The 12680-nt window shown below is 42.6% G+C and overlaps 1 protein-coding gene across 2 annotated transcripts in view; it reads right to left on the bottom strand.

Annotated features, from left to right (window-relative positions):
* RBPJ (recombination signal binding protein for immunoglobulin kappa J region) overlaps nucleotides 1-7835 on the bottom strand; it is a 51554-nt gene extending 43719 nt beyond the window's left edge. The window contains exon 1 of one of the 2 annotated variants that reach the window (XM_060777862.2): nucleotides 7705-7835. In XM_060777862.2, the coding sequence (XP_060633845.2) occupies nucleotides 7705-7808 (104 nt within the window). In that variant the 5' untranslated portion in view covers nucleotides 7809-7835. Of the gene's footprint in view, nucleotides 1-7555; nucleotides 7643-7704 lie in introns of those variants that run through there. The other variant, XM_060777863.2, reaches the window with a different exon arrangement.
* Between the last annotated feature and the right edge of the window lie 4845 nt (nucleotides 7836-12680).

Here is a 12680-nt window from a genome sequence, read left to right as displayed (position 1 = left end):
ATTAAAATGGTTTGACAGCACTTTAAATACCATGGATGATTGTTATGGAATTATGAGAGCTTTACTTTTACAATGTAAATTTAACCTTCTCTGCTGAAGAGTGCTGGTGCCTCACAAAACCAACACTAAGAAGCAGAATTTTTGCAAACCTGCACTGACACAACTGTTCAGACATCATAGCATAAGAATTTAGGATATGAGCTTGGAACTCTCATCATAAATATTACATGATCGGAAGCAAGTAATTTGGGAAGTGAAAACTGCACTTCTCCATTTGTTAGCTTATGTTAAATTAAAAGCATTCAACTTTGTTTCCAAAATGAAACCCAGCTTGCTTCCCTAATAACGTTCCAGGTCATATTCAGAACTTCAATAAAAAGTTAACCAATTTAGCACTCTCATGATTGCAGTATATTTTATAAACAAGAACTGAGAGAAGTTTGCTGCCATAGTTGCTTTTGATCAGTTTTTAATAAGCTGCCAGTAGCAAACCACTCTTATTTCAGTTATTTGCTTACTCTTGTTTTGTAATTTCCACACATTTATGTTCAAATAAACACTGAACACAAAATATAGAGCACTACATTATAACCTTTGCATATAATGATATCCTGGTTTCTTTTTACAGGAGTCTAGCAGTTTCGTTCCAGTGTATGAGCTTAACCATGTCCTTTTGAAATGCCCATGTATCATATAAAGCACACATTACTTCTTATTGCAATATATTTCTCCACACCCACAAGTTATCTTTCAAACTCTTTCAACCTTTTCATGAAATCAAATGTTCAGGTATTTTACTTGAGAAACTAAAAAAAAAAACCATGCAAAGATTTGCAAATACATTATCTGAATGAATATACCCTATAGAAATTTTCATCAAAGAATCAACTCAAAAAGCCTGGGTCAACTTATTCATGGGTGAATGTGAGTACCAGATCTCTTTAATCTCTCTACTGTGGTGCCACTTCTGGTCTTTTTGAATGTCTGGGTATGGAAATAGTGGCGGTAGCCAGAAGTAACCACCCCCTTGAGGTAACATTACTGCTTTCCCCTCTCTGCCTAATGATCTGTGACTTATCCATAGGTCACATCAAAATCCATAAATTTGGCCCCAAAACCTGCCCTCAACTTATACATGGGGCCAATTTATGCACAGGTTTACGACAGGTTTAAACTATACTTTATGTATGAAAAAATGCCCAGACATACTTACAGTATTGTTTTAGTAATGAAAATGCCTAATAAGTTTCATCTAGAAAAATCCCATAGTCTAAAAAGTAATGGTAGGAAGGAATATAAATTTGGAACAAACCCCAAATTAATTTCAACTGGAACAAATCCATTTATTCTATAAACTTTTATATGAAACCCACTAAACAAGTACCATGCATTCAACATCTATTCCAGTGGGATTAATATTTTGATTAATTGAATCACAATTTCCTACCTCAATTTTTAGAGAACTAGACACAAAGTGAGTGAGCAGATTGCACAAGAGATTTCTGATTTAGAGACCACAGGGCAACACTTATAAAATTCATGTCTCTTGCCTTCACTAGCTCACAATTTCGAACAGTCTAAAGAGAAAATGCAGTTCACAGCTGGAAAGTCTAGCACTTATAGTCAACAAAAGAAAAACCTGAATGCAATACAACATGGCTCCATTTTTAGGCTGCGGACAAGGTGATTTAAGCCTTACAAAGAGGATCCTCTGAAGGTGCCAGCCATAGATGCAGGCAAAACGTCAGGAGAAAATACTGCTAGAACACAGCTATACAGCCCGGAAACCACACAACACTCCAGTGATTCCAGCCGTGAAAGGCTTTGACAATACATATTTTTATTTTGTTGCCCTGACTTCAGAATTCTCAGAACTTGTTCAGAATTCAGAAAAAAAGCAAATGCTGTTTTCTTCCAGGAAAGAGGAAAAGCAACAAGAATGCACTGTTATCTGAAATACTGTAAAAGGAAGAAAAAGAAATTGCTTCAAGAAATCAGAGAAAGTGAGTGACAATAAAATTAAACAAGCAGCATGTTACTCTATTATCGCAATAAAGAACAGACTCATTTTGCTGACAGCCCCAATCAAGGAACCAACAAATTAATTCTAAAGATATCTGCAGATTCAAATTCCATACAAACAATGCAGATGTACTTCCCTGTCCCAAAGTTTGAAGATGTTTCAATCTGCTGGTGAGGTCATTACCAAAAGAAGCAAATTATTATTGACAAGATTAGAAAAGCTTTTGTTTCCATTTGATAAACTGTTCCCCACAACAAAATATAAATGCTAAAACAAATAATTATTGAATAACGAAACAACCATGACTATGTGGTGTAAAATAACATCACCACATTGAAAAGTAACCCAGTTCCCTAAATCAATACATTTTGTTACATGAGGATACTAAACTGTATGTACGAGTACAACATAGAATCACAGAGTTGAAAGAGACCACCAGTCAAATCCCCTGCCATGCAGGAACAAAGAATCAAAGCATCCTCAACAGATGGCCATCCAGCCTCTGCTTAAGACACCTTAGGAAGAGATTCCACATTCCAAGACCCCTTCCACACAGCTGTATAAAATCTACAATGAATTGGATTATCTGATAGTGTGGACTCAGATAACCCAGTTCAAAGCAGATATTGCGCATTATCTGCCTTGATATTCTGGGTTATATGGCTGTGTGGAAGTGCCCCAAGGCAGTGTATTCCATTGTCAAATAAACAGATTACATACTCCAAAGCACTGAGGGTCCTTCCAAACAGCAGTATAACCCAGAATAACAAGCAATATCTGTTTTGAACTGGAATATCTGAGTCCACATTGCCATATATCCCAGTTCAAAGCAGATAATGTGGGATTTTATTCAACTGCGTGGAAGGGGCCTAAGAAACAATACTCTCTCACCAAAAAAGATAAATAACTGCTGAGAAACAAGAATGCTGTTAAATTGAAACATGGGACGTGTTCAATATAGTACTCTTTTTTAAGGTCCCTTCCACACAGCTGTATAAAATGGATATTGAGCTGGATTATCTGGCAGTGTAGATTCAGATAACCCAGTTCAAATCTGATATTGTGGATTATGTGCCTTGATATTCTGGGTTATATGGCTATGTGGAAGGGCCCTAACTCTTCAGTCATGGAGACGCATGCTTGCATTAGTGTACATACCATCTGAGCATCCCTTATATGGAATTTTGTAATCCAAAACACTCCACAATGCAAAACTGTGGCTGAGATAGTGCCACCTTTGCATCCTGGCAGTTCAGCATGTGCATGCTTTGCTTCATGCACAAAATCATTAAATTGTACAACGGTACCTTCTGGATACATGTATACAGCGTATATGAAACACAAACGAATATTGTGTTCAGACCTGCATCCCAACTCAATGATTACGTACATCTATGTAATGATCGTCATTCCAAAAATCCAAACACTCCCGGTCTTAAGCATTTCAGATAAGGGATGCTCAAGCTGTATACAGAACACGTGCCAACTGAAGTGACAAGCTGGGCAAGGAGAGGACAATTAGGTTATGCAACCCCAAATGGGTAGTTAATGAGTGGACTGAAATAACAGCTTTCCCTTGAAAGGATTGCACCTGGTTACAGCAACCAGTGGAGCCTTAGTCATAGGATTTGGGGTCTGGTTTTGTTCCTCATGGAAGAAGTAATAGCCATATTGATTTATTTATTGCAGATATTTCTATGCCGCCTTTCTCCAAGACAGACCCAAGGCGGCTCATATTTAAAAATACACATACAAATAGTTAAAAATCATAGCTAAACAAGTATTAGAGGTTCAATAATCCTTAAATCTTTTTATATTACCACACATTAAAAATTAAAATCAATCTAAAATTCCCCACTCTGCTGCATCCATAAGTGCTTGGCTTCAGTTAAAAGCTGCTTCAAACAAGGAAGTCTTCACGGCTTTCCTAAATGTCATGAGGGTGGGAGCTGATCTAATTTCAGCAAGTTCCACAACTTAGGAGCTGCCCCCGAGAATGTACCTTCCCTAAATGTGGAATATATAGATATATATATATATAAATAATGGCCTGCACTTTGAATTGGGCCCAGAAGTATATAGGGAGCCAGTGAAGTTCCTTTAATCAGGGGTGGTACATTCCTGATAGTTTGCTCCTTTCAGCAGCCTGGCTGCAGATCTTTGTACCAATTTATTTATTTATTTGAAACATTTATATTCCGCCCTTCTCGCCCCACAGGGGACTCAGGGTGAAGCACTCTATCTATCTATGGCAAGTATTCGATGCCGGGGCATAAAACCATAAATATACACAAGCATTAAAATCACTTATATCCACTTTAAAATCAGTTGCTTAAAAACCATCTCAGGACACTGTTAGACGCAAAAATAATAATTCTATTATTGCCTCATTGCACTGCCCCAATAGCTTGGTCCCAAAGCCAGGTCTTCACCATCTTTCTGAAGGACAGGAGGGAGAGGGCTGAACTAATATTGTCAGGAAGGGAGTTCCATAGACGGGGGGCAATCACTGAGAAGGCCCTGACTCTTGTCCCCGCCAAATGCGCCTGTGACAGGACCAAGAGCAGGGCCTCCCCAGAAGATCTTATTCTTTGTGGTGGTTCGTAAAGGGAGATCCATTGGGACAGATAAACTGGGCCGGGGCCATTTACGGCTTTATAGGCCAAAGCCAGCACTTTGAAATGTGTGTGGTAGCAAACAGGCAATAAGGGAGCTGACATAACATGGGAGTTGTGTTCTCCCTGTATGCCGCCCCAGTTAATAACCTGGCTGTCTCTCGTTGAACTATTTGAAGCTTCCAAGCAGTCTTCAAAGGCAATCCCACGTATTTATTTATTTTATTTATTTACTATATTTATATACTGTCCCTTTCAGCCCGCAGGCAACTTGGGACCGATGGTACCAACACCAAGTTGGTACCAACATCATAAAATACAATTTCAATATAATAAAACAATCGAATAATAAAACCATAACAGAATCAATAAAAATGTATCATTAGGGTCTCCTCATTAAAAACATTGTCCAGTCACATTGTTAACCATTCCACTTTTCTATTTCTGTTACCCTTTATTTGCAAATGCCTGCTCAAAGAGCCAAGCTGGAATATGTCCAGAGGAGGGCGACTAAAATGATAAAGGGTCTGGAGAACAAGCCCTATGAGGAGCGGCTTAAGGAGCTGGGCATGTTTAGCCTGAAGAAGAGAAGGCTGAGAGGAGATATGATAGCCATGTATAAATATGTGAGAGGAAGCCACAGGGAGGAGGGAGCAAGCTTGTTTTCTGCTTCCTTGCAGACTAGGACACGAAACAATGGCTTCAAACTACAAGGGAGGAGATTCCATCTGAACATAAGGAAGAACTTCCTGACTGTGAGAGCCGTGGAACTCTCTGCCCCGGAGTGTGGTGGAGGCTCCTTCTTTGGAAGCTTTTAAACAGAGGCTGGATGGCCATCTGTCAGGGGTGATTTGAATGCAATATTCCTGCTTCTTGGCAGGGGGTTGGACTGGATGGCCCATGAGGTCTCTTCCAACTCTTTGATTCTATGATTCTATGACTCTATTTAACCTTGGTCCCTTTTTGTCCTGTTTTCTTGGATAACTTTCAGTTTTTGGAACCTGTAGCTATGGACAAAATTCTTGGAGAGATGATTCTATGATTCTAACTCTCTTCCGAAATGTTAAAAGGGAGGGGGCCGATCTGATGTCCTTAAGAAGGGCGTTCCATAGCCGAGGGGCCACCACTGAGAAGGCCCTGTCTCTCGTCCCCGCCAACCATGCTTGTCATGAAGGCAGGACCGAGAGCAGGGCCTTCCCAGACAATCTTAAAGTCCTGAGAGGTTCATAAGGAGAGAAGCGTACTGCAACACATAGAGCGTGTTGCAGTAGTCTATCCTGGATGTAGTTTCCAAGCTGTCTTCAAAGGCAGCCCCAAGAAGAGAGCATTGCAGGAATACATATGAGATGTAACTAAAGCTTTGGGCCTCCAGGTGTTTTGGACTTCAACTCCCAGAAATCGCAGCCAGCTTACCACTCTGGGAGCTAAAATCCAAAACACCTGGAGGCCCAAAGGTTGGGAATCACTTATCTAAAGCATGGACCACCGTGGCCAGATCTGGCTTTTCGAGGTACAGGCGCAGTTGGTGCACAAGCTTTAATTGAGCTTCCAGGGTCAGCGCCGAGGCCAGTGTAAGCAGTGCATCCCCTCCCCCCTCCCCGATCCTCAAACACTCTCTGCTTCATTCGGGAAAATGCTACACTCGCAGAGCTCAGGCGGTGTTGTATTTCGGTGTCGATGTTGACTTTGGTGGAGAGGTGGCTGCCAAGGTAGCGGAAGTGGTCAACATTTTCTAATGTTACACCATTAAGCTGTATCTCTGGCATTGGGGAGGGGATGGCTGGCGACTGCTGGAACAGCACTTTGGTTTTTTCAATGTTCAGTGACAGGCCAACCTTCTCATATGCTTCTGCGAAGGTGTTTAGAGTGGCTTGTAGATCTTCTGAATGCGCACAGACGACATTGTCATCAGCATACTGGTATCCGTAGGGATACCAAGGTGTTTGTCTATAAAGCTATTGTCCTCCCAACCCTGCTATATGCCTGCGAAACGTGGACTGTCTACAGACGTCACATGCAACTCCTGGAACAATTCCATCAGCGCTGCCTCTGGAAAATCCTGCAAATCTCTTGGGAAGACAAGCGGACAAATGTCAGCGTGGAAGAAGAAAAAGCCACCAGCATTGAAGTGATGGTCCTCTGCCATCAACTCCGCAGGACCGGCCACATTGTCCGGATGCCTAACCACCATCTCCCAAAGCAGTTGCTCTAATCTGAACTTAAGAACGGAAAACGGAATGTTAGTGGACAGGAAAAGAGATTTAAAGATGGCCTCAAAGCCAACCTTAAAATCTCTGGCATAGACACTGAGAACTGGGAAGCCCTGGCCCTTGAGCGCTCCAGCTGGAGGTCAGCTGTGACCAGCAGTGCTGCAGAATTCGAGGAGGCACTGAGTGGAGGGTGAAAGAGAGAAACGTGCCAGGAGGAAGGCGCGTCAACCCCGACCGGGACCGCCTTCCACCTGGAAACCAATGCCTTCACTGTGGGAGAAAATGCGGGTCAAGGGCTCCACAGCCACCTACGAACCCACAAGGAAACCCATCATGGAAGACCATCTTACTCGTCCAACGAGGGATCGCCTAAGTAAACAGTGCATGGACCAAGTGGCCAAGTCAGATGTCTACCGGAATGGGTCCTCTGGGCCCTAAAAAGCCACCCTGTGCTTTGTCTGGAGAAGGGTTTCGAAGCGGGAGAGTTTTGACAGAAGAGAAAGCAGGTCCCTCAGCTCTCTCGCTTTGTGTTCCCCGCTGGGAACTCGGAGTGAGCCAGGGGCTCCACAGAGGAGCGACCGGGCCCTCACAGGCACGAGGGTCCCTATGGAAACTCGGGCAGAAAACCCCTCACACTCCTCGCCCCTCAACGGCCGAGCAACGCGGCCTCCCCCCGGCCACCCGCCCTCGCACACAACCCCACGCACCGCACACACGCTCCTCCCGGAGGAGGAAGAAAGCCCGGCCCCAGTGGGAGGCCAGGAGTGCCAGCCGAGAGGCCGAGGCCCGGCGGCCCGAGAAAGAGCGGGAGGAACCGACTACGGAGCAACTATGCCACGAACCCCCCCGCACTCACCCTGTCACAACAGGCGCCATCTTCCACAAACTCTCGCCAAAACTCCTACTCTCGCGAGAAGCGGCCAATGTGTCCGCCGCCACTAGCAGGAAAGGCGCGCGCATCCCGCATTTCCCTCCCTCCCTCCGAGAACGCGCACGCGCACGAGCGAGAAAAACAAAAGGCCGAGGGGCGGGGCTACAGGCAGAACGTTGGCCCCGCCCACGTGCTCTGCTCACTGACTCCCAGCTGCTTCCCTTTTTCCCTCGTCTCAAGAGGCAGACACAACAGGCGTGGGAACAGGAACCCAAGCCTCGCGAGTCCTCATGAATGGGAGGCAGGCGCTGACATCGCGAGAGGATAGTGATAGTAAAAAGGAGGGGTGTATGTGTATGTGTGTGTTTCCTTCCTGCCAATCATTCCGGCGCAGTGCTGTCAATAGCACTCTCCTCCCCCCCCCCCGGCCAGAGAATGGAAAGGCCCTGAAACTGAAGGGAACGTCATATTCTTTAATAGAGCCATTCGCAACGTTCTATGGACGAATCCATTAGTTAGCATGGGGGGGTTAGGGATATACCCAGCCGTTTTAAGAGGAGAAACTACAATAAACAAATAGCTTAATTCTCTTAAATAAAAAAAAATACTTCTAGGCCCATTGCTCTACTTTGTGCATTTTGGGGCTTTTGAGTTAATTTGTAACATATTTGTGTTGCACATCACTTGGACCAATGAGGAGGGCCAGAAATCCGCCTTGGTTTCTGTTCCAGAGTTTAAGGGAGCTTTCCATGGTGCTGAACTGAGTTTCCATCCATTCCAAAAATGCTCTTTTTATTGTTTTTCTTGTCTACTTGATGCGATTTTAATTCTATTGATTGTTTATTACTTCTTTACTACTTCTTTATTATGGCATTGCGTGTTTTATAATTTTTTAATGAGATGTTGTGGTTTAATTGATTATTTTTTAATGATTGTAATGTTTGTGTTCCCATTTTATTCGCCTCTTTGAGTCCCAATCTCGAAGAAAAGTAGGATAGAAATAAATTATTAATAATAATAATAACTGGAATTTTATATATATATATGTATATATATATATTCATTTTCTTAATTTAAAATTTAACATAAGAAACCCAAAGAAACAAAAACTTACATACTTACTTACTTAGGCGATCCCTCGTTGTCCGAGTAGGATTGTCTTCCAAGATCGATGTCTTAGTAGTGGGTCCATAGGTGACTGTGGAGCCCTATTTTTGATCTGCATCTTCTCCCACAGTGACAGCATCGGTTTCCAGATGGAAGGCGGTACCGGTCAGGGTTGGCTTGACGCTCCTTCCTCTTGGCACGTTTCTCTCTTTCACCCTCCATTCGTGCCTCTTCAAATTCTGCAGCACTGCTGTTCACAGCTGACCTCCAGCTGGATCACTAACAGGCCAGGGCTTCCCAGTTCTCAGTGTCTATGCCACAGTTTTTAAGGTTGGCTTTGAGCCCATCTTTAAATCTCTTTTCCTGCCCACCAATATTCTATTTTCCATTCTTGAGTTTGGAGTACAGTAACTGCTTTGGGAGACGGTGGTTGGCCATACGGACAACATGGTCCAGCAGAGTTGATGACAGAGGAGCATCACTTAAATGCTGGTGGTCTTTGCTTCTTCCAGCATGCTGACATTTGTCTGCTTGTCTTCCCAAGATATTTTTCAGAGGCAACACTGATGGAATTGTTCTAGGAGTTGCATGAGACATCTGTAGATAGTCTACGTCTCACAGGCATATAGCAGATATATATACACATACATAAATGACAACTGTATAACTAGCTACACAATTTCTCCTACAAATGTGCATCTCTACTCTAATGACATATAACTTTAAAATAGAAACTTGCATGCATAAATCTGTTTTTTAAGAGAGGATTTCCTGCTTCACTTTTGCCTATTTCTCTATAATTTAGCATTTTCTTCCTCCTCCTTATAGCCAGCAAATTATTTATTTCTGCTTGTTTTTACATTAACAAATCTCTATCCCAAGGGTTTATATCTTCAAAACTGTACACAAAGTATATTACATATAGTGTTAATTTTTTACGGAAGGTAATCCCTCCCTAGGAATGTCTAGATCCTCTAGCATGATTTTATGGTCAATGTCTATGGAAGTTAAGCATACCATCGCATTGGTGGTCCTACCAAGTCATATAAAGAACATTTTAATCAATTCCATGAATAATCAAATCTTCAAAAGTCAAACCTTCAAATGTGGGGAGCAACTATAAAAGACTGCAGCCCAAATAGTGATCCTAAGCACAGTTACAAGCCATAGTGACTGGAGTTGGATTGAGAATGCGGTTTCCAGCAGAGGAAAAAGGTCACTTGTATTTGGGATTTGCATCTTGCTGGTATATAAACCAAAGAATAGTGGAACATTTGAAGGATATGTTGGAGAGGAAAGTATGTGACTTCTACCATCCCTTACATTCCCCACCAAAGAGCCACACTCTTTGAGTCATTTTCCATATGAAATTCAACTTCGCAAATGATAGTCTATATCCATTTCAATCTGGTTTCAGGCCTGGTTATAGGACAAAGGTCTACAAATCCCTTCACAGCTCCGTTCCAGATCTGAAGGACTGTATCTCTTTCTATGAACCTGGGAGACATCTGCAATCGACTGGGGAGGGCATTCTCTCTGTCACACCATACACTCAAGGAACATAGGAGAGGGACTTCTGCACCCAAATTGTGTAACTCCCTCCCAAGAGAAACCAGGATGGCCCCATTCCTGCTCTCCTTCTGCAGACAGGTCAAGAACTTCTTCTGCCAGCAGGCATTTGGGGAAGGATAAGGGGCAAAGTGTGGGATAGTTAGCTGCCTTGAGTCCCCATGCAGAGAAAAGTGGGATATTAATAAAGTTAACAATAAATAATAAGATAGCTTTGGTCACCTTAGTGGATGACATACATGGACAACTGGACAGAGGGGAGTGTGTTTCTGTTGGTTCTCCTGGACTTTTCAGTGGCTTTTCATACCATTGACCATGGTATCCTTCTGAGTTGCCTTTCTGGAATGGGTCTGGAAGGTACTGGCTTCTGGAGTCCCTCAGAGTTCCAGTTTGCCTCCTTTTCACCTACTTCCAAGGAAGTGGTTCCTGTGCTAAACTGGTGCCTGGCAGCTGCAATGGACTGGATGAGGGCAAACAAATTGAAGCTTAATCCAGACAAGACAGAGGTGCTCTTTGTCAGTCGTAAAACAAATCTGGGAACAGAGATTCAGTCTGTGTTAGATGGGGTCACACTCCACCTGAAAACACAGGTTAACAGTTTGGGGATAATCTTGGATTTGGTTCTGAACTTGGAGGCCTAGGTACTAGCAGTAACCAGGAGTCTTTTATTAAAGCTAGTATGCCAACTGTGCCCAATCCTGGAGAAGTCAGATCTGGCCACAGTGTGGGTTACAGCCTGCTTGGACTACTGTTATGCACTCTATGGGGGGCTACCTTTGAAAAGTGCTCAGAAACTTCAGCTGGTCCAAATAGCAGTAGCCAGGTTATTAATCGGGGTTGGCAACAGGGGGTGTCCAACTCCTTTGTTGTAGCAGTTCCACTGGCTGTCAACACATTTCCGGGAACCATTCAGAGTGATACAAAGCCCTTATCTTTCTATGAACCTGCTAGATATCTAGGATCTACTAGAGAGGGCCTTGTCTGTCTCACCACCTGCTAAAGTGCATTTGGTGAGAACAGTGGAGAAGGCCTTTTCAGTGGCTTCTCCCAGACTATGGAACTCCCTCCCAGGAGAGACCCTGCTGGCCTTCTGCAGGCAAATTAAGACTTTTCTCTGCCAGCAGGCAATTGGGGAAGGAAGAGGGGAATGCTGCAGGGGAGGCTGGAAGGAGAGTCGGGGATGATATTTCATTTTAAATCTAATTTTAATTTTATGAGTTATTTTATTGAATCTTAATCATAATTTTGAATACATGACACAACTATTTAATTGCTTTTAATTGTTCTTTAACTTTTGTATTTGCCATGTTTTTAAATTTATTGGTTGTGTCATGAAATTGTAAGTTACCTTGAGAAAGGTAGAATATAAATAATAAAGAATTCTGAAACAAGGGGGGGGGATAAGTTTTCACTTGATTCTATGCTAGAAGGAAGGATATGTGATCTCCACTATTCATTACAACAGACCTCATCCTCCAGGTAAGTACAATGCTTCTTATTTGTTTGTTTGTTTAATTTATATCCCACCCTTCTTCTAGAATTGGACCAAAGCAGTCTACAAACTAACAAAATAAAATGTGGCTAATTTATGTGCTGTACAAAAAATTTGGCCTGCAGCTTTCAGGTTTTGAAAAAAGAAAGGGAGAAAAGTTTCCACACAGTAAAATCCATTGTGGCGCAATTCTGCGTACACCCACAGGAGGTTAAGTTCTTTTCAAAAGTGTGGGAGTTACCTCTGAGACAAACACATGGAACTGAAAAAAAATCTTAGAAAGGATCATGATTGCAATAAGGGAGTGTTGAATCTAATTGGGGCAACACCCTAAAGGACTCTTTTGCACTCTCTTAAGTTTGTTAAGTAACTATCAGTAAGATACTGGCTTCAGTATCAGTGACATAAAGAGGCTACACCTTGCAGGGAGTTAATAATAGGCAGGAATAACCAGTAGCATTCTCTAGTAATGTTTTAATGGGAGCTGGGATAGCTCATAATAGAAATTATGGCAAACTTCCCTCCCCAGACTGCTCCAGATGGGACTTCATTATCTCTAAGGAAGGTGTAATCAATTCATTGGAGTATAAGAATAGTATAACCATCTTAAGTCTGCTGTTTTAGGTCAGTCTGCTGGACTAAATCAAGGACAAATCTGCCCACTTCCTCAAGGTTATGGTTTTATGGGTCCTCTCAGTGAGGTAGACCCTGCCTACTTAGTAAAATAGCTGCCTCAAGGAGACAATTTGGAATTCCACAGAAAAGCAACAAATTGTTAGGATTTTTTTTATTG

Source organism: Anolis sagrei, chromosome 5, assembly GCF_037176765.1.
Source record: "Anolis sagrei isolate rAnoSag1 chromosome 5, rAnoSag1.mat, whole genome shotgun sequence".
Classification (NCBI taxonomy): Eukaryota; Metazoa; Chordata; class Lepidosauria; order Squamata; family Dactyloidae; genus Anolis; species Anolis sagrei.
The sequence above is the reverse complement of the archived record's forward strand: the minus strand, read 5'-3'. Positions and strand labels throughout refer to the sequence as shown.